Consider the following 27,471-nt stretch of genomic DNA (forward strand, 5'->3'; position numbering starts at 1 on the left):
TTCGAAACGCTTCTCCAGGCTTAACTTTCTTATGTCCTGATTAACTGTCACCACGTCCTTTTCCATCCTCCGTTCAATCCTAGCACCTCTGGTACTGTGCATACAACTATCTGCGTCTGCTGTGCTATCTCCCTGATCTCGTCAACTCCCTTAGCTAAACTTTCCACCACTCCTGCAGCGTCACCATTTAGGACATCGTTTAGACCTGCGGCTACTATTACCATACTGCGCTCTGCGGAATCCTTCAACAGCCTATTTTTACTCTCTTTTAGTACAGCCCTCATTGTTTTCCCTGGGAAGGCTCCAACCAATACTCTCTTATCACCCCTTACACGTTTCAAGATATCTCGCTTGCACCTGTTCATGTTAGAATCTCCGGCGATAAGCACCTGGGCCTTCTCTCTCCCTCTCCCAACTGTTGGCTCCTGCTTTCGGTTATCTGTGTACTTATCTCTGGGATTTTCATTCTTCCTTACTTCTTCCTTTTTCCCGTTGTCTTAGCTGCTTCTAAATAACTCTGACGGTTCGGATCCGCCAGACCTACTTTGCTTATGCCTTCCATGCCAGTGGTGGCCCCAGCCACGTGGCCTGCATTGGAATGTTCGTCCTTGTTGGTTCCAAGGACAAAGTCGGCCCCTTTCTTTTCAATCTGAGTAAGCTGTCCAAGCAGTTTCTGATTTTCCATCCTTAGCAAACGTACCTCATTTTTTAAATCCTCCATACGAGACACTAAACTGCCCCTTTCTTGATCAAATCTGTCTAGACGTGCATTCAGTACGCAACATCGACACAAAAAGTCGCTGCCTTCCGCTTCACCTACAGAATCAAAACGCGTTTCTTTGAGATTAACCTGCGCCTCACACTGAGTACACTTTACCTTCTTTTGATTGCACATCTTAAGCGCTCATCGACTGAACTATAACTGTTACGAATTCTTAGAATATACAAAGTGCCAAAAGAAGACACAAGAAACGGCTAGCAAACATGCGTTAAAAACCAAGTCTGCGAATACCAATAGCCTAGAAAAAAAGATATTTATCTAAACAAGAGAGCTAAACAATGAACGCCAAGAAAACCTAGCTGCCGGCACGAAAAACCAGGCCGATAGGACCAAGAGCTAAAATCTATTCTTTAGGCTGCACCTAACCTAACTAGCTGAAAAAGAAATAAGGTAATAAAAGAAAGAACTCATCTATTTGACGCTTCGGAAGTTCCCGCTGTCGCCAGTCCGTCCGTTTCCGGTAGCCACGTGCAATCGGAGGAGCGATGGAACACGCGTCCGCACCACACGGCTGTCAACTGTCTACTCTCAATGTATAGGGACATCGTCACACCACCTATCGGCTCCGTACACGTCAGAAAGCAATATTATATAACAATAAATTCCGTGTTTAACATAGGATGATCTAAACCTAAAAATACACCTTACTCTTTAAAAACAAAATGACACCTGATACGTAAAGAGCCAAAATAACACAAAAAATAATACAACAGTAAATTGCATGTTTACCACAGGGTGGACTGAAACCGATAAAAGCACCCTTGGCTTTAAAAACAAAATGACATGTGGTGTAAAGGGCCAAAGTAACATGTTGGAATGAATAAGAAGTGAGGGAAACTTAAAGGCATAAAAACCAACGCCGAAACCCCGAAAAATTATGTTACATCCTAAACCTTCTTCAATGTTTTAAGCACTATACGCACTTTGTGCCACCACGAAACAGGCAAACGAGACGTCTATGGTGATGAGACCCAGTGATATGTTGAAAAGGGAAGACGACATAAAAACCACGCGAAAATATAAAAACCAGAACAAGCACATGTACCAGATTAGGCAATCGCTAACGGTTTCGCCTTCTGAATGCACAGAGTATATAGTAGCACAACTCTACTCGTTCTTCACTCTGATACAGGGAAACCGAGGCATCGTTTACACAATTTTGGCCTTTCTTTCTAATCCACAAGGCCTTTCTTTCGCCACAAGAAACTCATTGGAAATAATTACGTTTCTTCAAACAATCAACAAGTTGGGCATTTATTTTCTGTTGATGCCAAGAAACGTTTTTATTCCAATTTCCATTAAGAATTGTTCTTAGCCGTTCGCGAATGCATAGAAGAGAACGGGATCGTGCCCTTTCAGAATGGAGCCGGTGCTTCGCTTGAAAGTTTCATGTCATTGGTAGAATTTTACCTAAACCCTACAGTTGTGCAGTTTGAAGGCGGGTGTTTTATTCAGAGAAAAGGGATATGTATTGGCTCCTGCGTTGCGCCTGTTCTGAGTAACATTTTTCTTTCAATGATTGATCGCAGGGTGGAAGAGCATTTAAATAAAGAAAAAGTCTTGAAGGTTTCCAGGTTTGTAGACGATTTTTTGTTTATTTTTATTAAGCAGGATAAGCGCTCCGACCTAAGCACAGTTAATGTAAGTGTTGAAATATTTTATAAGCTTGGAGAAGGATTAGAATTTGCGCAAGAGCAGCCTGAAGACGATAAGTAGACCTGCAGCTATCTATAGCAGGTTATATATTATGGTGAATCTACCACCCGCGTGCGCAGAACGGATTTTTCTCCAATGAATCAGCTTACTCAAAGAGAGTGAAGCGAGCCATTGCAACATCAGCCCTAGAGGCACCCATTGTAAAGTCATGTTTCCATACTATGCAAGCAAGTTTCCAGCAACAGGTATCCAGGCTTGAGAACGCAGGCTTCCCCCAGTCAGTCATGACGGGGGTAGTGGAGTCACTTCTTCAAAAAGTAAAAGGAAAGAAAAACAAACAGTCGAATCTTGAAAATGGAATAAATAGGCCAGTGGTTATTCCCTATAGCCATCGGGTAGCCCATAACTTGAAAAAGTAGCCTCAAAGTTTAAGGTACCAGTAGTTTTCCCTGCCCCCTGTAAGCTGGCCGCGTTGTGTCCTCGTATAAACTCGGAGAAACAGAAAGCCAGAACATGAGGAACAAAGATTGGCATAGGTACGTAGAGTGCAATGAAGGCGTTATATATGAGGTTCCTCTCACATGTGGCAAGAAGTACCTTGGGCAGACGGGGTGCTGTTTGAATGAAAGGTTAAGGGGGCATGAACGGTCAATGAACACTGGAACGGGGTCCAATCTGCCGCTGCATTGTAAGGACTGTGATCGCCAGTGCAAACCCATTTTAGAAATAACGGTGGTTTTGGACCAAAGCCGCGAACGTGTTGCCCGCGAACTAAAGGAAGCTTTTTGAATTAGAAGGAAGGGCCAAAATTGTGTAAGCGATGTCTCGGTTTCCCTGTATAAGAGTGAAGAAAGCTTTTTGGAAAACTTTGGCTGAACAAAGAACAAGAGTACGTGTTGTGCTACTATATCCTGTGTCTATTCAGAACGACGAAACCGTTGGTGAATGCTTAAGCTGGTACATGTGCTTGTTCTGGTTTTCACGTTTTCGCGTGCTTTTTATGTCGTCTTCACTTTTCAACATATCACTGGGTCCCATCATCATAAAAGTTTTGTTTGCCTGCTTTGTGGTGGAACAAGGTGCTTATAGTGCTCAAAACATTGAAGAAGGTTTAAGAGGTTACATGATTTTTTGGGGTTGGTTTTTATGCCTTTAAGTTCCGCTCACTTCTTATTTATTCCATCATGTTACTTTGGCCCTTTACACCACGTGTCATTTTGTTTTTAAAGTCATCGGTGTTTTTATCAGTTTTAGTCCACCCTATGTTAAACATGGAATTTATTGTAAGATAATATTGCCTTCTGACGTGTACGGAGCCGATAGGTGGCGTGACGATGTCCCTATATATTTTGCGGATTTCAATAAATAAATCAGTTGCCAGTAGCGCTTTGTCCTGTCTCTTATCTTGTGTTTGTCTGTTTTGCGCTTACGTTTCTCCCGTACGACCATGATGCTTTGTGGGCGATGTTGAATCTTTGCTTTGGTTGGTTTTTGCTGAGTCTGTAGCACTTAGATGAATGCTACAAAGTATGAACGGGAAGGCACCGAAGCTGCCAAACGGCAAACGTTCATGTTGAATGCACCGTTTGACGGCAAAATCTCACTGCTGGATGAATCCCGCTACAAGCAGTCGCTGGCGTCAGCAGCGGTAAAGTGTATAATTCCAAAGCACAGACAAAAGTCAATTGTTGGCATTACAATAAATATTTCCGCTAGAAAATATCTTCTGGCGCCACTCTTTTGAGCACAAAACCAGCCTGTCATTTGAGCGCACCAATTCCGGAACATACTCCAGTGCCTAAAGTTTCTACGATTGTCATAAAGACAACACTCTACAGAATAGTGAACCTCATCGATGATCTTCACACATTTTGTCTTCCGCATCTCAAAGGCCTCGAAAATTGCCCTTTTGTTCGTTGCCGTGAAGGGTTTAATTTTCCAAATAGCTAGATTTCAGGCTTACGCGTTTAGGATGCCACAATTGGCAAAATACTCCGGCCGGCTTGTATGATGCAACTTGAACGGATGTATCCCCATGCGATAGGGCATTTTCCTTTCTTCCTGGTACAGGTTTCGAATGTCGTTGGCACTGAACAGGTGGACCACAAAGCTGCGTCCAGGAAGCTGCTCGGCCACCAACGGACCGTACAGCTGGTGCATGTCCCAAGCGGCATGGTTTATGTCGAGTCGGTGATACCGGCCTATAAACAAAAACAAGGCATAACTGCGACTTCAAGCATATAATAACTACCCCATTGCTTTCATCAATCCAAACGTTTAAACAAACGTCAAAAAAGCAGGGCTAGCTACAACGGTGGAAAAGACATTGATAAACAATTAAAAACTGTTTATTTCTGACGAAATGTGCCTAAAGGAGTAAATCAGGGGACATTTATTATTACAATAGTCCTACCTCGTTGTGAAGAAAACGGCTATTTCGTTTTTTTTTCACTTCTGGCCTGAAAAAGGTGGTGGCTTTACGAAAACTTCCTTGATTTTAAACACACGCTTCTTTGAGCAGCGCTCTATATAATTTGTATATTGACTCTTCGTAAGAAATGGTGTATTCGCTTCAAGGTTTCTAATATAGGACACGCCGAAGTTATCAATAAACTGTTTACCTTGATATTCCGTGTTGCTAGGTGATATGACTCATAGGTCCCGTTATCAAGCGATGGAACGCCATTTTCTCTTCCAATCAGCCATTCAAAACCCATATATTGTTATTGGCTTTTTATGGGCACATTTGGAAAATGCCCCAGCCACTTGCGGGTGTATCATGCGGCTTCAATAGCTTTATTTCTAGCTTTATTTTATACCAAAACTGGTTATGTCATCATTTAGCCATTGCTAAATGCGCCCTAGCGAATACAGACGCCATATTCTGATCGACATTCTACTACGTACACCATCGAAATGGACGCAGCAAAGTGTTCACAGTCAATGGCTATATAGGTGCGCACGGGTGTGTAGCTGAGTTTCAATAGAAGCGATTACACCCTGCCGTATTCCCTCCACGAGAACGTTCCGACAGCCTCCTCTGTATTTTGAATGCCAGCTGTACCACTCGCTTTGTAATAGGAGCGCTGCGCACGCTTTAATTCAGCTGTTTGCCGCTACGCCCTGCCGGAGTGGACCATACACTTCGCAGGCGGCCTCACGTTTCGAGCTCGTACGCTGCTTGCATCAAAGCTTAAGGGGGCAGGCCGCCCTTTGAGTTCCTCCGTTTTTCACAGTGTGGTAATGTTCAGATGGTACTCTCTCCCTCTGAGGTACAGCTGTGCGAACAAAGGCTAGCTGACTAGGGTGAGTAGGCAAGAACAATGGACATTTTTCATATTTAGTCGACATTATCCGGTTGGCACTGAAATATAGAGGCGCTGTCACCATGCATCCGGCCTGTTATGCAAACGCAAAGTGACCACAGAGGCTATGCCTTTCGCTAAATTGTACCCTGATTTGAAGAAATCGACAGCCCATTTTCAGCGAAGTGATAGAAGACAGTATATCCTTACAAATTTAAAATGATAAAAAAACACCAAACGCGTTGAATACAAAGCAGGCAACCGAAAAGCAAAAAGAAGGTTCTAATTAGATGACTAAAAGTAAGGCGTGGGAATGTTTCAGCGTTAGATGTTATCTGACAGCAAAGCTGTCTAATGGCATATTTTGTTTTTCTATCTCAATTACAGACAAACGAATGTGAATGGGTACTTGGCAGGTGCTCTCAAACATCAGTCAGAAGCGAACTTCCACTGGAAGATTCTTGACACCAGCAGCAAATAGCTTGTACTCTCTATAGGCATGCTGATGAATTTGAATTTGATCCCACTTGTGGACATGAAGTGATAAGCAACCTTTATCGTCTGAGATCTTCAAAACAGGGTTTGCATTTGGAGGTGTGCAAAAGCACCTTCGGAGCATTTTGCAATTGCACAATCCTAATAAACCTGGTGCAGATCTAGGTGAGGTTTTTACTCATGCTTAATCATCAGTATAGATTTTGAACGAATCCCAATTCGCTTTCAAGGAATACGCCCACAGCACGTGCCCACCTGAGGACTCGAGCCTCTCTCCTTTGTCTCATACTTTCCTTGTTTTTCATCTCCGAATCTTGAGAGCGGGCTTCCTCATACTCTGCTTCGCTAATTGTAAAGACTTCACGCTGCTGCTGCCGATAGGGACGACCGGAATCTCAATGGCTAATGCTCTAGCCGATAGGCACCTGATGTTTAAAGCAGAGGAAGTGAATCAAGTGACACTATGTCATCAAAACTATCAGGAACATAAAGTAGCAGTTGTGTCCGTCTTCCACCTGGTCGTCATTTTTGGCGTTAACTAAATACGGAATCAGATTCAACTCGCACAACTTTTCACTTTACTTGGATACTATATTCACTGTAGTGTAAAGAGCAGGGATGTTGGAATCAGCAGGGAATTAAGACGCTTGAACGTAAAGGCGATATATCAAGTCGTGATAATATAATTTTTTCTGCTGCTTATGGAAGTTGACTAACTTTAGCTTTTCTTGGGCTGGGCACGTTATAAAAGTAAAAAAAAAACGCGATGCAAAAAATTTCAGCTGCAGGCCGGAACTTGGGTCGAGCCCCATGAAAACTAAACCATCTTCACTATTAACAACAAGGATAAATGAGACAAAAATTACTATTAACAACAAGGATAAATGAGACAAAAATTGTCTCTTATTTGCACGCAAAGTCCTATTTTGTACTCGTTTAATCCGTTTCCCCTTCCAACTATGCTCGCGCTTATTACGGACTGGGGAAGGACAATTTTCAATAGGATGGGGTTGAGCCTCTAGTAACGGGCGTGCTGCAGAAAGCTCTCACTACTACAAATGGCAAACGGGACCGAGTTTATGAGAGATAAGGAACAAAATAATAAATACTCATAAATATTGCTCATGTTTCTACTTAACGTCATACAACAATCAAAAACTTTTCTTCGCAATATATATACCACGTGTATTAAGAGACCTCAAGACAATTGGGTGAAAAATAGTATGTTAGAAATCCGTAGATCAAATATTCTCATAAATGCATGTAGACCTCACAGTGGCTTCAACACTGCGAAATTCCCTCTTCAAACGAACGAGAGGCATGGACAGGGCAAATAGAAGGATCTGCTTGCTGCTACGTGAGCGCACAGACAGCTCACGATACAGTAAGTTCAAAGCGTCATAATAAAAAACCTAAAAGTTAATCCAGTGCTTTTGTTCGTAGCAGAGAGGTTGTCAATATAATTTAGCCAATACAAACCAAATACTCAAGGCCGTGCTATGACCGAAAAGAGGGTAAATTCCTTACATTTCGTTTGGTTTCGGCTTCGTGGGCTTGACGTACCAAACCAACTCAGGCTATGAGATGCGATGTAGTAGACAGCTCCGGAAATTACTACCACCTGGGGTTCTTTACCTTTCATTAACATCGCATAGCACACGGGCGTCATGTGTTTGGCCTCTATAAGAAATCGGCCTCCGCAGCAGGGATTCGATTCTGCATCCTTCGGTACAGAAGTCTAACGCTCTAACCACTGCACAACCACGGCGGGTCCTTATGTTCTGTGTTGTGACTCCCGGGGTGTGTATATACATTGCTTGCGGCCGCTTACATCCCAAAGCGACTCGTCTCTGTGGGAAGGCGAGTGTAGGCCTGTATAAAATTTTGGTCATTGGGGGCTTTTAATGTTCATTGAGTAATCAATGAGGAACCGTGACATTGCGTATGCCTGATATTTCGAAATATTCAATGCAGATTTGATCCTTTTATATACATGGCAAAATACTTGTTTGCAATTTGTCCTGGTTGATTGTGCGATATGTTGGATATCATTGCTGCCACGAGTACAGGAGTATAATGCTTAAGTATCTAAATATACTTATTTACCATTCTTAGTTTTAGCTCTAAAGGGACAGAACACTGCACACAAAGCGCCAAATTTTTTAACACGCAATGTGAAGCTTCCTTTCCCGAGTGGTCGATTCCCAAATCGTGTTACCAAAAGCCCCGTAGAAAAAATTGACCGAAAGTTTTATATCAGCGCTTGCGCCCGTGTTTACGTAGTTCGATTCTGGAAACCATGATTAGCTGCCGTGATGACGATTGCGCGTCGGAAAAAGTGATTTACCAAAGACTAATTTAATTTGATCCGCCAGAGAGTGATTTTTCACTATATCCAAGGGGTTTATGGACCCGAACGTACCCATCATCGACAGAAAATTTAGTTGGCCGTGGTCAGCATTTCATCAAAAACATTTAAAACACTATATGTCTCCATCTAGCGTAGCGACAAACGGTAAAATAACATTACAGCTGATGCGAAAGGAGGCTGTTGTTTGCTGACAGGCGCAGCGGAGAGTGTGCAAAATATTATAGGGCGACGCGAGCCCATTTCAAACAATAGAGAACACTGTGCACTTGTGAAAACTAGTGACGTTTTCCAAATATGTAATCGCGTGGGATATACCGTGATAATTAGTCTTTCGACGCAAGAGGCGACACCAGTCATTTTCATGAGACTCACATTCTCAAATTAGGATTAAAAGCCCTTGTTTCTTGGATATTGCGGAGCTCGATCCATACGAGAAGAAACATTTTTTTCATTACCACCATAATCCCAATACATATTTTGGGCAGTGTTCTGTCCCTTTAAGGCATATGAATAAAGTGTCAAGCTGAAGGGTACCAACTGATAGGCGAGACCAGTTTACGAAAAATGTGCCTAAATCCCAACTCTCTGTCCCGATTTTGAATAAAAAACATTTGAGAGCACTGCAGAGCCTGCACTAGGAAACGCGAAAACACGAGCATTGCTGTTTCTATTGCGACACGACACGTGAACACGCTCGCGGATCTCGAAAGTACTGGCCTAGATGGTTTATGTACATAGCTTATTCATCTGAAATAAACGAGGGAGCAGTGCCGATTGAAGTTCTAGAAGGCAGCAACGTGCACTGCCAAGCGCGAGAGTTGTTACAGTATTAAACGAGGGGTGATCGACTTCCGTGTTAATATAATGCTTTCGCATGATTGTACACTAATCTTTGCATGTTCCTCTCAGTTTTAATGGTTGTACGGCATTTTGATATTATAGAATGCAGCAAAGAAAAAAACTGCAATGATGTACGGCTTTCATGTATGGCCATGGTGGCTTATATGTTCGGTCGGGTACGGATTCGACGCCCAGTCGTGGCAGTGCATTTTTCCGAAGTGTCATTTCGTGCGAACACACACTGATGGCAGCCAGGAGCGGATTAACATTGACGAAGACCCGTTCAAAAAAAATAATAAAGAGGGCCACTATGACATCACTGCCCTGTTCCGCCCCGTGTTGACACTTTTGAATCTTGACGCCTTTTGTAATTATCTACAGAGCGCAAAGGCTATATTTATTCGCAGGTACTGCAGATTGTTTGTGAACATCGTCTACACATGTACTTTGCTGCAGAGCATACAGGCAGCCTGACGTCTAAACTAAACTATCACAGGAAATCACAGGACACATAACACCCTCTCTCAAAAATCATAACGCGAATTCATCAAAAATATATTCCTCGGTTCGTTATTTTGATGTCTAATTAGATAGCGCAGGACGATTGGCTTCTTGTGAGCAGAGATAATGTAGGTATGAGTCTTCTTAAACTGTTCGCAAAGTCTTACCTTAAAATCTGACCGATCTAATATTTTGTGAATTCGTCCAGCAAGGTGAATTGAAACTCGCCTGAGGCAGCGTTTCGATATGTTTTACATGCTGAACAAAGTGCAGTAGATAATGATTATTACTCTCAATGCTGTCATCGAAGAGCTGAAAGCAAGCCTTAGCCTTTTAAATGATACAGGTGAAACCTTGAAGACAGAAGACGAGGGACTGAAGCAAAAAAATAAAGCTCTGAAAACGAGACTGAGAAAAAAGAATAACGCTTTGAAAGCGCAGAACGAAAACCTCGAAACGAGATTAGCTGATATGGAGCAACACTCAAGGAAGGACATTCTTGAAATCAAGGGCGTTCCTTGCTTGCAAGGTGAAGACTGTATTACTATTCTGCAAACAATTGGCTCTAAGATAGACTGCCCTATTACTGCCGATGGCGTAGACGTTGTTCGCCACGTCCAAGCTGCAAAGAAATCGGACACAAAAAACTTGATCGCCCGATTCCACTCCCGGTCGAAAAAGGCTGAGTTTATCAGCAAAGCCCGCCTCTGCGTGAGAAATCTTGGCTTCAGTTCTTCGGAAACCGACTCGGTCTACAATAATGATCACCTCACGGCCCAAAACAAAACAAGCTGCTGTTTGCAAAATCTTAAAAAAACTAACGGCTGGCTTGTGGACCAAGGACTGCGTCATACTGGCTAGGCAGACACATGCGAGCACAGTTTACCGGATACAAAACGAATCTGATCTGCGGGTGTTCGAATAGGTGACGGGTTATTTTTTTTTTTTGTTCAAATTTTCACCACGCCGTACATAAGTGCTGGTCAGATCGATGTACATTTTTCTAATCTCTGTCACTCAGCAATACATTTCAATGCGCGTAGTCTGCTAAACATCATGATGAATTCCAAGCCTTCTTATCTTCTTGTCGCAACATATTTTCAGTTATCTGTGTGTCTGAGACATGACTATGTATCGCTGATCATAACGTGTATTGCTTTCCGAATTACTACTCTGAATATTGTCATCGTGTTTCTTCTTGCCATGACGGTTCTGCTATTTTTGTTTCTGTTGGCATAAAATATAAACGAGGAATTGATCTGAGCTTAAATTTGACGGACTGCGGGTCTGTTGGAATTGAACTGGATCATTCTGTATTCGGTACAGATGATATGAATGTGGCAATAGGCTACACATACAGGTCCCCAACCTCTGATATTCCGGCTTTTTGTTAAGCTCTCGACACTGTACTTGATGATTTAGCAAAAGATAATGTGTAGTTATTATGGGTGATATAAACATACATTTACTAGCCCTTAATGCTTATAGTGACCAGTATATTAACTGCTTTCAGGGGTATGGAATTGAATAATTACTCAACCTTCCATCTCTTTGCACTTCACCCGAGTCTGGCTCTCTCATTGATCATGCACTGTGCAATCTTTTTTATCCTCCATCAGCTTTTATTATTAGGGTAACTATCACTGATCACTATCCTGTAGCGCTCACATTTCAAAATAGTCCTCGCAAAACATTATACGCTTTCTCCAAGACCGTATTTGATCACCCACACTTTCTTCATTTAATGTCTTCAATAGACTGGTCGAATATAACTTTGATGACTGACGCTCAAATAGCATATAGTACTTTCTAATCTATAATTACTGATTGTTTGGCTCCCTGTACATCAGCCGTTATTTGTCGCAAGCATTACTCATCTCCTAACAATCCTCGGCTTACCAAAGGCCTTCTTACAAGCCGTAGAAAGAAATAAAATCTATGCAGAAAAACTAAAAGTCAACCACATAGCACTCGCCTACATGAACGTTATAAAAAGTACTGTCGCACCTTGACAATACTTTTGAAGAATGCCAGAAAACGTTATTACGAAAATGAAATTCTTAGCTCGGTCTCTGATTGCAGTAAATAGTGGTGCCTCATTAACTCTTTTCTCAACAAAAAATCTAATTCATCTACATCAACAGTCATTTATGACGGAATACCTGTTCATAGCCCTGCAGACATTGCCAATGCTTTCAGCGAATTCTTTTTCTGTGCACCTTCCGCTCCTACTTCAACCTACGCTGGTTGTCCCGCTTTCTCTGAGCATTCATTCCTTCTGGCCCCTACGTCACCTCCTGAGGTTAAAAGTACAATCTTAAACATGAAAACGTCGTCATTACCAAATATTCACGGAAAATATGAAAGCGATTGTAGATACCATTGCTGGTGTCCTCGCCCATATTAACAACTTAATTTTTGAATCTGGTGTTTTTCCTCAATAACTAAAGGAAGGTAACGTCGTGCCTATTTTCAAAAATTGGAACAGAAACCTCAATAATAACTACAGGCCCATCTCTATCCTTCCATTTTTCAGAAAAATCATTGAGAAGCTGATCCACTGAAGACTCTCTAATTATCTGGAAAAATTTAACATGCTGCTTGCGAAACAATTTGAATTTCGGCATAGTTTTTCCACTAACCTCGCTTTGACTTACTTTATCGACAAATGCAAACTTGAAATAGATAAAGGTAACTACGTCGGCTCTGTCTTTTTTGATTTTACTAAGGCTTTTGATGCAATTATTCCCGATATATAGATTCATAAACTAACGTCTTATGGCATTAATGGGATCCCTTTAAAATTATTTCGTAGCTCCTTATCTAATCGAGAACAAACAGTGTGCATATCAGGTTTCTTTTCTAATAAAAATTTATTAGCATGGATGTCCCGCAAGGCTTCATTCTTGGTCCACTTCTATTCCTAACCTATATAAACGATCTTCCTAACTTTCTCTATCCTATCACCGATTGTATCCTTTATGCAGATGATACTACCTTTATTTCGTCACATAATTCTCTGGCTATCTTGACATCCAAGCTCAATTCAGATCTGATTAACATTGCTGCTTGGTGCGTCAAAAATGGTCTTTTGATTAATCCTACTAAATTCAAGTTGATGGTGTTCAGCTCAAAGCTTACTAGTGTTCCAACTTTTGTTTAAAAAAACTCTTACCATATATATCCCTCAGATGATTGTACATTTCTTGGTATTGAACTGGACCACCACTTGAAATTTACCACCCACATTCAACAACTTCGAAACAAAAAATCATATGGAATCAGAATTCTTCTAAAGGCACGTCATTACTTTAGTTTACATAATTTAATTCAACTTTATTACGCTTCCATTCATTGCCATTATACCTATTGTATCACACCTTGGGGTCAGACATATCATTCTCATCTTTCTGCATTTCAGATTATACAAAAACCAAGCAGTCCGTATAATCACGTGGTCAAATAGGGATTCTTCCATTTCTTCTTTATATTCTCACCTTAATATCCTTCGTATTTCTGGGCTCATAAACTTTAACTTTCTAGTATTTGCTTACCTTGTGTTAAATAATCTTAACCTTCTACAGTACATTCATTTGCAAGAATTGATCAATCGAAATACTTCTAGATTTGCATCCTAAATTAATTTTGCACTTCCAAATGTTCGAACTAACTATGGCACTCAGACTGTCGTGTTTTCGCTAATAAAGCTACGGAATTCTTTATCTCATTGTATAAAAATCATATCATGTGTATCTTCATTTAAACGAGAGCTCCGCTCATTTATTGTTTATTCCTGATGCCAAATTTTTTCACAGCATATTTACCCGGGTTGCTTCCTTTAATTCCGTTTTAGTCTATTTTTTGCTGGCTTTTTATAATGCTGCATTTTTTAGAAATTTCGCTAACAAGTTTTAAATCATGCAATGCTGCTTCATGTTATTATTTGTTCTTTTTTTTGTTTGTACATAAAGGTCCCAGTACAGTGTCCAACTTTGGGATCTCTCTGTAACCTTCTGTATAATCAAATGATTTATTTATTTCTGAATAGACTTTGAACTTGAGCTCGAACTGGTAACAGCGGAAATCAATGAGAAACTGATGGAACCAGCTAAAATAATTTTGGGTTTGTGTTCCTCTATATAGGGCGAGTACAAAATTTTTTACTTTGATGGCAAGATATGGGGCTGGCTTTGGGATTAATCGTATAGGATGCGACGAACAGCTTCCTGTCATTGTTTTCCAGCCTTCGGGGGCCCCTTCTCTGAACTCCGGATAATCCGGCTGTGATGACAGCGTCTGCCGACGCACTCATGTGACGCCATCCTTAAGACGGTACAGTACAGAGGCCTTAAGGCGCCCTATTTAAAAGTTGAAATTGTTCATTGAACGCTTAAGTTTTATAAACTGGTAGTGGCGGTTAAATTGTTATGATCTTAACTTGTGTTATCACCGGCAAGATATTTACTCTATTGCCGTCACGATTCAACGTGCATCAATACTGTTTTAGAATGGGAGCAGTTAGGGATAAGGCTAGATGGAGAATACCTCAGTAATCTGCGATTTGCTGATGACATTGCCTTGCTAAGCAACTCGGGAGATGAACTGCAAATAATGATTGATGACCTAGACAGGAAAAGTAGAAAGGTAGGCTTGAAAATCAATATGCAGAAGACTAAGGTAATGTTCAACAGCCTCGGGAAGGAACAGGAGTTTACATTAGGTAGCGAAATACTGGAAGTAGTAGGCGAATATATCTACTTGGGACAGGTAGTAACCGCAGATCCGGACCATGAAAAGGAAATAACAAGAAGAATAAGGTTGGGATGGAGCGCATTTGGCAAGCACTCGCAGATTATGACTAGCAGCTTACCGGTATCGCTCAAGACGAAAGTATACAACAGTTGCATCTTGCCTGTACTCACCTATGGGGCTGAAACGTGGAGGCTAACCAAGAGAGTTCTACTTAAGTTGAGGACAACCCAGAGGGCTATGGAACGAAAAATGGTAGGGGTAACATTAAGAGATAGAAAGCGTGCAGAGTGGGTCAGAGAAATAACTCAAGTTAACGACATTCTAGTGGAAATTAAGAAGAAGAAATGGACATGGGCAGGACATGTAGTGCGAAGAGAGGATAACCGATGGTCGCTGAGGGTAACAAACTGGATTCCAAGGGAAGGAAAGCGTAGCAGGGGGCGGCAGAAAGTTAGGTGGGCGGATGAGATTAAGAAGTTCGCAGGGGTCAAGTGGATGCAGCTAGCACAGAACCGGGTTAAGTGGAGAGATATGGGAGAGGCCTTCGCCCTGCAGTGGGTATAATCAGGCTGCTGCTGATGCTGATGAATACTGTTTTATTCCTGTACTTGAACTGCAGCACAGCCAACTCAATATTATTGTGCCATTGAAGGCGTATTTCCCTGTTGACTCTTTTGAGCCACAATATCAGTTCAGAGACATTATCAACGTCAAAACCTTTCAATATGAATTAGGGCCTTCAATTGTGCCCTGTAGTGTTGGGCGGTAAAACAAAAAAAATTGTGCAACCCAGCAGTACGCTGTATTGGGCTTGTTTAAAGTCGTTGATATTGTGAAATTGCGCAAAATAGACGAAGGACCGAGGAAAGAGAAGACGACAGGGGCGCTGTCTTACAACTGAAGGTTTATTTGGAAACACAGGAACAATATACGGTGAAACGCGTGAAACCATAAACATAATATAAAGGATGACGCTGCAAAGAAAGACGCTTATCAATGAGGCTATCTCAGTTCCCTGTAATACAGCGGTTTCCCCACACACATGTCCGGCCTCTTAGCAGTGCATTAGACTACAAACATTTCTGCCTATCAGGTTATTCAGCAGCAATGGATACTAGCTTTACGCAAGTCAGGCAGGCAACGGTCATATTTACGGCAGTACTTTATCAGGTTAGAAGCGGATTTTTTTTTCATCAAGAGAATTTTCGTGCTCTTTACGTCTGATGTTCATGCATCTACCCATTTCATCATAATAAATATTTTTGCATGCCAAAAATAAACCTGTACACGACGCCTTTCTTTTTTTGTGTGGGAGCTTGTATGACACACAGCACTGGGGATTGTCCCCTGTGGATGAGCATAAAAATTTCCTTGCCGTGAGAAAAGAACCTCCTTCTAATCTCATGCAGCATTGCCGTTAATGCAAAAATCTTAAAGATGACTCCTGCCAGCCTGACTTGTATGACACAACGCTTCATTAAAATAGCAACAACCAGATAGGCAGGGACATTTCTGAAGCTTACTATCACTAAGACCCCTGACACGTGTGTGGCGAAACCGTCTATTGCGTTACAGGGAAATGAGATAATTTTCATTGATAAGTGCTTTCATTTCAGCGTAATCCTTGGTGTTTTGCTCTTGATTGCGTTCGTTTTCACCGTATATAGTTACTGTGTTTTCTAACAAGCCTTAAGTTGTTAGACAGCCCCGTGTTATCTATTTCCTCTTTCCTTGCTCCTTTGTCTCTTTTGCGCTATTCCACAACAGCTTATACAAATCATCGCTTCATTTGACCGCATTGACCATTTTTCATGTTCACAGTACCCCATAAATATTTTACGCCTTGCACCTGCACATCTGGCCATGGTTCATAAAATAAAGCGTGTTTTTGGTACCCTTCCAAATTCCAAAATCAAAACAATGAAATAAAGAAATACATCTCCAGACGCATTCTTCGGGTTGCGGCTGGAGCAATGTGTTGTATTGTGCTTGAAAGATATTGGAAACTGAAAGAACAAACACAGTTTTGTGGTTATCTCTAATGCACGCTGGAAGCGGTTGACAAAGCAACCCCAGATAAGTGTTGACAATGTAGGCGGGGTTGGCGTGGGCATGAAATTTCGGTTCTGTAAAAGACAAACTAATTGGTGTATCAGAAAAAGAATAGAACTATCGAATTGAGCGTTAAGGAAAGGTGTGCAAGTGACAAAATGGGATATGTGGGTTAATTAGGTAAATAATTAAAGCAAAATAAGTCAATCAAACGTTGAAATGGCCGGGATGGGTAATGCGAACACCCAAAGTAGATTAATTACGTGGTAGTCGACATCCTGTCACGTAGGCCTCACTTCCGGTGGCGCGAAATTTAAATGCTTGAACGTGAATGAGCTGAAAACGGAATGATTTGCCTGCACAACTGGGTGGAAATGATTAGAAAGTGTGTGAGGAGAGGTAATCAACCAGCTGAAGTCTGAAAAGTTCCGACAGCACCGCGGAGTCTGCAGTGCAGAAATTACAACTCGCGGCCCTTGTCGAACCGAACGAATCAATGTTCGTCCGTGTTCTATAATTGGTTTATAGGTAAGGAAAAGCGCAGTATCTGTCCCTCGCGGAATCCCGCTGACATATCTCGTGGACAAACGTCAGGCTTAAGCATTTCACTAGAGCAGATTCTGCAGTGATCTCAGAATTGTTTGCTCACAGTGCCTCAGAGTGCAGCTTGGATAATGCGTTTCAAAAGAGTGTTTCTTCTCCAAGAGCACTGCACATTTTGTTTAGAAAGAACAATGGATTTTCCGGAGCACAGCGGCCTGGGCATCTCCAATTGGTGGTTGGCGCACTTGTGTGCCACAGTGCGCGGACAATAAAGCACCGGAGCCTCGAACAAACACAGTTTTCACGCCCACGATAAAGCACTGACTTTTGCAGGGAAGTGTCTGCCCTCATACGGGGTCATTTTCTGATAGTGTATGCAACTGGAATCGTTTTTCTCAGCGGACAAAGTAAATTATATAGTGTCATTTGCCTGTCTGTATGGTAAAATTCATTTTTACCTCTCGCATCGCTTTCCAGCGAACGATTTCATAGATTGTGTTGCGCTAGAAACTAAAATTTATCGCGCAGTCATATTGACGTGTCAAGCCTCATGTGGACCAGTATCGGTCGGGCTTAGTAGTGGCCCCAATCGTTGCCCGCTGTGACACTCTATTTGAGGTTAAAATAAGTCACCGTCGTCAGGTGGTCGTCACTGCAGGCATGCGTGCCTGACAAGGTCCTCGCACAAGAAGCAATTTGAAAGACCGCTGCAATATCTCATGAAACAAATACAGCAGTGTAAAATAAATCATAAAATACAAGTAACACACATATGTTAACCAATTGCATATTCGTTGTTGGTTTGAAAAGCAACTGCGTTTAAAAAATTAAATGATTTCTAGGATTTCGTTTTCAAAAGCAGACTGCTTGTGTTTTTGACCTCACACAAAACATGCGAAATAAAATATTCCTGTGCGTCACAGACACACGCTATTTGGTTCAGTGTACTTATAAAAGTATGTCAAGATGATCTATGTTTGTCACGTAATTATTTTAAAAAGCATATCAATTTTTTAGAGCAGTTCTAAATACTTTTTGTGAGGCATCTGAAGCTTAGACGATTGCAGTCAATTTGTTCATAAATATCTTCCCGTATTGCACAGCTGCCACAATTCCATAACGCAGCCGACCGCTTTTACGGCAACGTTTACCTACTTGATGAGAGCGGGGAACAAAACTATCCTAAACTATCAGACAATCAAAGCTGTCCTTGAATCCTCCACGCGTATGCAAGGAACACAGTCCATCTTTTGTTAGTAACGAGCAGGACTAGGCTTAGAGTGAGGGTAAAGAAGTAGGCTTCTTCTAAGAAAGGTGCTTTGTAGGTAACAGAGCGTCGTCAGCATATTATGAAATCAAAAATTTTTAAATCCTACATTTTCAATCATTGAACCAAATCTTAATAATTTCGCAGGTAACAACTTACCTACAATGCACACCAGAGTTTAAAGACTCCTTACACCGAAAATGAACTGCAGGCCGCAAATCTATAAATGCCGGCTTGAACCATTTTCCTTGAAAAATGTAGAAAGGCACACGGAATTCCCTCAAAAATATCAATTTTTTGGCAATATTAGCAAATCTAGGAGTGAAACGCTTTCGCTTCATCTAAAAACAGAGCCTCATAAAATAACTTTATGCGCTTCTGTGAGCAATGCATCATAAAACGCTTCAAGAATTGTAACGGCCTAACGTCTTGTAACTATAGGGCCAAATGGTCGTGATTCAAGATATAAAATTTGTTATAGGACGAAATAATAAAATTTTATTCTAAAATCAGATTACGTATGGGTGTGATAGAAATTCGCCGGTTGATTTCTTCTCTATCTTGCTTTCTTAACTGCTGAATCGAGTGAAACAACATAGGCGCTCTAAAAAATCGTAACCCTACGAAAACATGATAACGCTTGACAGAGCACTATTCCTCCGAAGGATGTGGGCTCATATTCAATCATGCCGAAAGGCTTTTTCTGACGAAAAGTATTCACCACATGAAACCAGCGAAACAGAAGCTGGCGTGAGTTGGAGTGTATCAATGATATTTTTCCTGTTTATGGACAAACTGCCCCTTGGAGCGCTCTATGGAAATGCCTGTTCAAAGCATCTGCTTACTATACCTTCTTACTGCCTTAAAAAAGAGTTTACATTTCCCGAAACTCACACGTCACAGATGATGCATCAAATGCCAAGGTTTGCTCACAATATTCGAAAATTAACTAGAATTCGTGAAACGTACTGGTGCTTGGCAGCAAGCCGAAAGAACTCAAACTTAATTTTGGGCAACAAACTTTTATTTTGCTTTGATTGGTGTCTTACTTCTATGTTAGCGCAACAGAGAACGCCAAGACGTTATTTCCAGTCAAGCTTTGTGAGACACTACAGGAGTAGATGGAACATTCACAAGTTCTTACCGCTATAAGATTCTAAGAGTCCGTACGAGAATAATATGAACGTATTTCACTCTAGCAGCCATTTGTTTTCTACATTAGAGACGATGAGCAGGCAGCTTGTAAGGGTAACTGCTCACATGCTTTCGCAGGGCACATAGTAATCTTATCATGGGTAATCCACATTTACAAGAACTTTATATCGAACATGACCGCGGCAATGCGTCAAGTCCTACAAGAAACTGAGCAGGGCAAACCAAAGGCTGTTGATAACATATACACCGAAAATGTTCCTTAAAAACGTTAGCTACTCAATCTTTAGCATGCATAAAATGTATCTGCACTGGAAGTCCTACAATTATTGACACATGAACCGATTCCGTTACTGCAATGTCATTTTTGTGCAATATTAGACAAGCCTCGACAATTTCAGCTGTACAATTATTGACACATGAACCGATTCCGTTACTGCAATGTCATTTTTGTGCAATATTAGACAAGCCTCGACAATTTCAGCTGTAAATAAAAGAACTGTGTGAAGTAATTATCTGCAGACTTCGAACGTTAAAACACACACTAATGATAACTTCTAACCGGATTAAATTTTCGCCCTAAATGGATTGAAAAGCTCATATTTCGCATGAACAAAATACCACATTTTTATAAGTTTTCTTTCGTTCGATTATTCAATTATTAGACTCTGACTCATTCTTTTTCATGAATATGTTTTTCTTTTTCAGCTGGAAAACTCCTAACTGGAGATTCCGAGCCGAACAAAATCGTGTAACGGCTGTATATGCTCATGCCTAACGCTTGTGTGTCCACTTGTACAGCTTTCGAACTTTAAAACATCATGGTAGAGTGAATTATTACATTGAAATTTCTCGTACGAAGGGAGTCGGGAGCGTGGCAGCTAGAGCGGCTGTCTATCATCCGGCGCGTAGAAGGCAACAAACTGTTCTGCTCCTGTACATTGCCCGTCGTACTTTCACCTCTGTACAAAAGTGGTCACATATTCTACTTGGGGCAATAGTTGCATCCCTCTCCCATTTTTTGCAACAACACCAATGACGCTCCTGTTTAGGATATTCCCTTAAAATTCAAGAAGTAATGGGTGACGTTAGTCACGTTATCACTGCAGATAAACATTTGCGAATGATTCATCCTCGGAAAACAGCCTCAAATTTCAAAGCGTTCAGAAACAGTTGGTGTTCCGAGTGTCTGATGTAAAGCGCAAAGCAGCAGCAGGTCAATATCGACTTGCGCTTTTGAATGGCGAAAATCCAGGCAATTCCGGTTTTGATGCTAGTTTAACGAGTGTTTTATAATACATTCTCGTGTATCTCGTGAGGGAAGCCAGGAATCCCAAAGTATTCAGCTAAATTCCATTTTACTTTTTTCTAGATTTCACCATATTGCTCCGTGTAACAAAATTGTTTTCAGAGCCCTATTTTCAGCAATTTTCGGCACTTGAAATTTTGGATCATGGTGTTTCTGTGTTGAAATCGAACAATAATTGTAGAATTTTACCTCACCGTGCTCTCCGTGAGAAAGAGAAAAAGACGAAGAAAAATAAGAAAGAGAAGAAGGGAAAGAAGAAAGAAAAAAAAACAAGAAAAAAGTAGAAGAAGACAGATAACTATGCAGTTGGCAGAGGCGAGCGACAACAGCGAGTTGCTAGGACGGCCGTTTTTTGTTTTTCTGCCCTATGTTAGGTCCTGAGGCTCTAAAAAACAAAACATAAAACTTAGCTTGGCCCATGGCAGGTGAGATAGCAGTTATCCCAGACCATTATAGCCCGAGCTGAGACAATGATTGGCTTTTAGCACATGACATAGGATTGTGTCGGTACGCGACACATTTTCAAGCAGTCAAATTTTGTAGCGCTGTTCCTGTCCATATGACTGTCCGTGGGAAAAACAAAAAGAAAAAGAAGAACAGCAAGAAAAAGAAGAAGACAGATCACTCGGTGGTTGGTAGAGGCGAACGACAGCACCGAGTTGCTAGGACAAAATGTTCGTTCGAACGTTGTGACGCCGGTGTGCCTAGCGGGTTCGACGTAGAGACGATGTCATACCACTAGAGGCCTTCTACACTCAATGAGAATGGTCAACGACAAAGGCAAGGGATGTTCATAGGTGAAGTGATTCCCCTATGGCATAAATAAAGCTGGAATCATAGAGTAACCTACTATGCACAAAAGCTACGGTTTTACTTTGAAGCCGAGCCTAAGTGTAGCCATGCAGATTGCTCTCGCGTAAGTCCAGGTTTCACCACAAGCGAAACCATAGGTATTTTGTTGTGTTTAATACGGAAGAGCACAAATACTGAACAAGAAGCAGCAGCAAGTGAATACTGCTCGCCGAGAAGTGTGCCTGCAGTTGAGCTTCAGTCTGGGAAAGCATTCCGAAAAGGGAACTCGTGCCTAAATAACAACTGGGATCGAATCGCTGACAAACGCTATTGCACTCGCCCCGGTCTCTTCACAGCCCTCGTTAGAACTGATGGCCCATGTAGCCGCTTTTCTGCATAGTCTGTTTCCTGAGAAAACCATGTAGCGGACACCGCTGATGAGGAGAGGGTGAGGCAGACCGAAAAGAACAGAATGGCTGAGCTGGTTTCGTAGCAACCTTCATCGCAACTATCGGCATGCGCTGTCTATTCTCACAGAGCACCCAAGGGTGGCTGCGGTGCTCTAAATTCCAGGCGGTGAAGCACACTTCTGCACTGTGCGGAAGCCTGCAACGAAGATCGAACAGGAGCACTTGCAGAGTGTGTGATACTATAGGGTGCGTACGAAATCTTGCAGAAGTGATTCCATCTATCACCATATTGCATGAACAAAGCAGAATTATTGCCGGCAGTAGCGGTCTTCTTAATACCGAGGATCCATGAGCAGAGAGCGGATCGACTAAGAATTTACGGGATCGTTTGCAGTTTCATTAGGCCGACTGTACTTGCTGCTATTTTGCAAAATTGCCTCAATATAACGCTGGGATCACGCAAGAAAAGTGAAATGCGGGTGCTATTCAACGTGCAATTATTGCATTTTCTTTCCTGAGATGCCCATAAAAATTTCAATGCTCTAACCGTATCAGAACGGTTTTTTTGCGATGTCTCTAATAAATACACTTTAATAGCGGTTCCACAAGCCACATTCCTATCTACTTAGCGCGTTAGTTTGGGTATTCCTTTATTTCGTATAGAGGCATGGTCGTGATTGAATAATTGAAGTGCATGCCATTCCCGTAGTTAAGGATGAAAACATTCTCTACGTTTGCAGCTGCCAACATTCTGAACTAAAGACGCGACCCATTTTATAAGAGCTATGAGGCACGCAACTGGGGCAAAAAATGGGCACACTGATTATAAAAACAGGTTTGCTTACCTATAACGGGGAGGTATATCCAGGAGCTTCCCACGATTGGAAGAGATTTGATCTTGGGTACTTCGCTGAATGGCTTGACGCAGGAATGTTTGAAGATATTACGTGAACATGCATTCCTTAACGTCACGAAGCACACATTTAACTTAGATGCCTTCCTAAATCCGTTATGTTGAAGCATTCTGGCGCAAATTGAACCGCGTCAAAACTCGGGTAGAGAACGTTGCACTGCTATTTATTGGGCACGCACGTGCGCTGCGCTTTGTCCCTGAAGCTGCTCAGTACTCTTGTCATGTAACTGACGCATATAACTGACGCAGGTGGTATTGGCTTTTTTAAATCATTTTCTCTTTAGGAATTGTGCGGTGTTTATTTGACTCCGTTAAAAGGGTTAACGTCGTGTTAATCCTGCATGCCTATTTTCCATTTCATAAGCTATGAGTACGCAGGTCTAATTTCAGATGTGTAATGTGTGCTAAGGAAAAGTCTTAGCACATCACTCATGATATCCAAATTACTCAGTTGTTACAAAACGTTTTTTGTGTCATCTCGTGCGATACAGCCTGTAAGACATCCAGAAAACACAAAACTGACCCTTAAGCACACGAGTAATCAAATTTTGCCGAAATCTAGGGCATGCAGAACAGTGCACAGAAGCTACTAAAACATTTAGGAATCTCTAGATAATAACTCTTTATTTTCGAATAATAACAAAATTAGTCTCAGATCTCCCAAAGTAGCCTTAAGCTGCATAAACTATGATTGTCACAATTGATAAAGGAACGTAAAGAAGCGATATATATTTTGAATGCCCAAATTTATTTGTGGGCTGAAATTCATTATCCCGCATGCGGAAAATAATTTTACATATTCGCCAAACAGCCAGCAATGGTGAATGTTAGTGAAACGGCTATTGTTGGTGAAACACTTGACTGATAAACGCATACTTGTATAATCGTAGGTGACATTTTTAAGGTGGAATGGTACCCTGCCAGATGTCGGTGCAGATGACTCAGCGTTTCTCAGTTAGTACTGAGAAAACAATCTTGAAACGTTACTGTGTGGTTTATGAACGAGATAGCATGAGGCTCACTAGGACGTATTAAGAAATAATGAGCAGATTTTGGGTAAAAGGCTGTAAATATTTTAATGTAATGCACTGATAAGGTAAATTTACCAAAAAAATGTTGCCACCAGAACAATCAAAATCAACTGCAATCCATTGTATTATACTCAGTGCTCAATGAACTAGAATACTATTGCAAGCCCAGCCCTCTTATACCAAAAAAAGCGTTTTTGAACCTGGTCATTTGGTTTCCACACCATCTTCATTGATGCAAATATATATTGAAAACAACTTTTCGTCATCCTGATTCCTTTTGCTATGTAGATGCAGAGCCCTACATTTAGTTATGCTGACAGTTTCATTTTATTATTTTTAACAGGGGATGATAACTTGTCCTTAACAGACACCAATTAAGTTTTTTCAGAAATTGCATTACAATTATTTTTGCTTTTTGATGACACTTAAACGCACTCACCTATGGCTTATTGGTCGCCTTCCCATCGCTCATATATTTTAAACGACCCTTTTCTGGTTGCTTTTCTGGGCTTTCCTATTCTCCCTCCGGTTTAAGACCGCAAAGCAGAACACCACTAGCGTTTTTCTTAGCGCTTTAAGGACTTTCTTCCCTCTCCTATTTCTATTTTTGTACTACACAACTGCATTGTCCACGTCCTCGGTTTGAAGAAAGATGTAGAAGTCTTAATTTGCAAAGCTTGGGCGCCGTGGATATAGGTGTACAACGGTATTGTGAACATATCTTTAAACGCCTGCTAAACAACCGAGCGAGAAGTGGTTTGAAATGATACAAACCTCTTCTGGCGGCAAAAATTATAAACTACGCAATAAAGGAACAGATACTATATTTAAGGAAAAAACTTACTAGAGTTTTACTTGCACACCAATTAAAAAAAACAAAGAAAAACAAATTCTTGTGTAGGCCATCTAAAGGGGGGAGGGGGGGGGGTATGTTGGCGGGAATTTTAAACCGCTTTTCACGTCAAAAATTCCCTTTGCTATGGCTGCTCTTTCTCTTTGCATTTTCACTCTCATCTTCCCCCTTTCCTCTACAGCGCATTTCAGATGTTCACTGGATAATTTTTACAGATACTGCTCCTTTCCCGTTATGCAATTATGATTTTTATTATTTTATTATTATTATTATTATTATTATGGTGCTATAACGACGGGAAGGCACACGCCGCCGTTACAAAGATCAAGACTATAACCGAACAGATACTTATATGATTCGGAGAGTATCTAACAGAAACCGAGGCCTTAAAGAGGACGATGCCATGAGCCTGTTCGCCTTGTCGCGGGTTACATATTCAGCCCCGTACCTCCAGCTTACAAAGGCGAATAGGCACACCCTAAACACTATGCTTCGTAAGGCAACGGGAGAAGCTCATTGAAGCCCACCCCTGTAATCAGAGAACCCGGCTAAATCACAAGGAACACGGACGAGGCGTGCTATGCAAAATAGGATGGCAGATCGAGCCAGTACCTATCAAGGCGGCCCTTCCGGAAACCAGAAGACGGCCATTCAGTCCAAACTCGTTCCCTGGAACATGACACTGGGAAGGACGACGAGAGGCGCACAGCGCGGGCCAAAGCCATAGCCCGGAAGCTGGAAAAGAACCCCAGTGTGTTCTACGCGGAGGCCTCGCTTCAAAAAATACACTGACTGTGCGGCGGTGGTGGTTGCGTCAAACGACAGGCTGATCGTCGGCGCGTCCATGAGGAAAATAGACACCGCAGTTGCCGAAGAAGAGGCCGTGGCCCTCGCACTCGCACATCCGAGCGTGGACACCGTGGTCACCGACTCAAAACCAGCCTACGGAAGCTTCCGCGGGGGAGGCGGGTGGGAGGGAGGGGGAGGTAATTTCCTCTGCGTCCCGATCCATTATATCCAAGTGTAAGTCTCCGGGAAGTAAGGAAGGCAGTAAGCATGGACGCAAAACTTTAGAATGCAACAGCACACTATTGATGCTCACAACATCACACAGAAAAAACATCACCTTTCACAAAGAAACTAGCGCCACTAAAGAGAGTGAAATCTTTTCTCCTGGTATTTTCCTGGAAAAGGAAGATGCTGTGCTATGGTCCCACTCCTGTACTTGGTCGGCGCTCACGCGGGAAATGGGATCGGCCAGAAAATGGCGCTCTCGAACCTAGTTCGAATCGCTGCACTTTCAAACCCAGATTTAAGGTTCCATCTCTTTCCGAACTGCCAAAAGGCTGCTCAAGTGCCTTTTCCCTATGCAAAACAAGTGAGCGCCACAACCTGTGGTAGCGTATACTGATTTTAGCGTCGTGCTACTGTAAGTGGGAAGAATCGTCTCAGCCTCACAGCGTTGCTTACGGAGGTGAAGTGATAACCAGAGAAAGAGAATCGCCGGTATTTTATGAGAGCTGTTGGCGACGTGATCGAAGTATGGCCAAATATTTAGGGGAATCCCCCAAGGTGGAGCACATTTCAAATAAGGCAGTAGTATGCCGAAAGCTCAGCTATTGTGGAATGTCAACCTGCACCGTTCACCGTTAAGTATTAAACATTTCGAACTGAGTAACAAAGGATTAGACGTCTATGATGTACTGAGCAGCAATGGAGAGAAGTTTTAATGCACAAATAAATTTTTTGTAACAATTGGCCTGAAAGCGTGGTCTTCGCAATGTGTGTCATTAAGTGCTGCAGGAAATCTCGGCATGCCCACAGCATTTTCTTGACCAAACCTGGCACCCAGAGAAACACTTGGATCACTTTTGTTTCTTTGCTACATGAAAAGAATAAGTGCCGTGCGTTTTGTTGTGTTTACATAACACCGGCATCCCGACCGCGAAGGCCGCTTTTCGATGAGGGCGAAAAGCAGGGCACCCGTGTATTGTGCGATTAGCGCACGTTAAACAACTCCAGATGGACAAAATTTTAGACACCTCCACTACAGCGTATCTCGTGGCCTGAGTCGCTTCAGGATGTTAAACCCCATAAAGGAAACCAAACTTAAACATATTACCGGCCTTAATCTATATGGCACCTATTCAAATAGCGCTGTGGATGCATAGTACAATGGATGAATCCTAACGAGCTGGATTGACTGGAATAATGTAAAATAGTCCAGGCCTGTTTGGTCGTTCGAAAGCTCCCTTCCTCGCATTTGTACCTACCATGATCAAACCTTCTGAATTGATAGAGCATCGTCAGGGTTTCTCGAAATACTCATAACATCACGGACATACGGGTTCATTATTTGCAACTGGCAACAAGTGCTAGACACATTTCTTGCTTGTGATAATACCTCAAAAACTGCAAATCAGGTCTGCATTCTACAGGTACGCCCTC

The 27,471-nt window shown here is 41.9% G+C and overlaps 1 protein-coding gene across 1 annotated transcript in view; it reads right to left on the bottom strand.

Moving 5' to 3' along the window:
• LOC146193508 (putative cytochrome P450 301a1, mitochondrial) overlaps positions 1–26,035 on the bottom strand; it is a 199,061-nt gene extending 173,026 nt beyond the window's left edge. The window contains exons 1-3 of the mRNA XM_084600568.1: positions 25,970–26,035; positions 23,072–23,144; positions 4,401–4,638 (exon numbers count right to left, since the gene is read on the bottom strand). Of these exons, the coding sequence (XP_084456694.1) occupies positions 4,401–4,638; positions 23,072–23,144; positions 25,970–26,035 (377 nt within the window). The remainder of the gene's footprint in view (positions 1–4,400; positions 4,639–23,071; positions 23,145–25,969) is intronic.
• Between the last annotated feature and the right edge of the window lie 1,436 nt (positions 26,036–27,471).

The sequence above is a fragment of the Amblyomma maculatum genome, chromosome 4 (assembly GCF_055883805.1).
Source record: "Amblyomma maculatum isolate TAMU_Amacu chromosome 4, ASM5588380v1, whole genome shotgun sequence".
Taxonomy (NCBI): Eukaryota; Metazoa; Arthropoda; class Arachnida; order Ixodida; family Ixodidae; genus Amblyomma; species Amblyomma maculatum.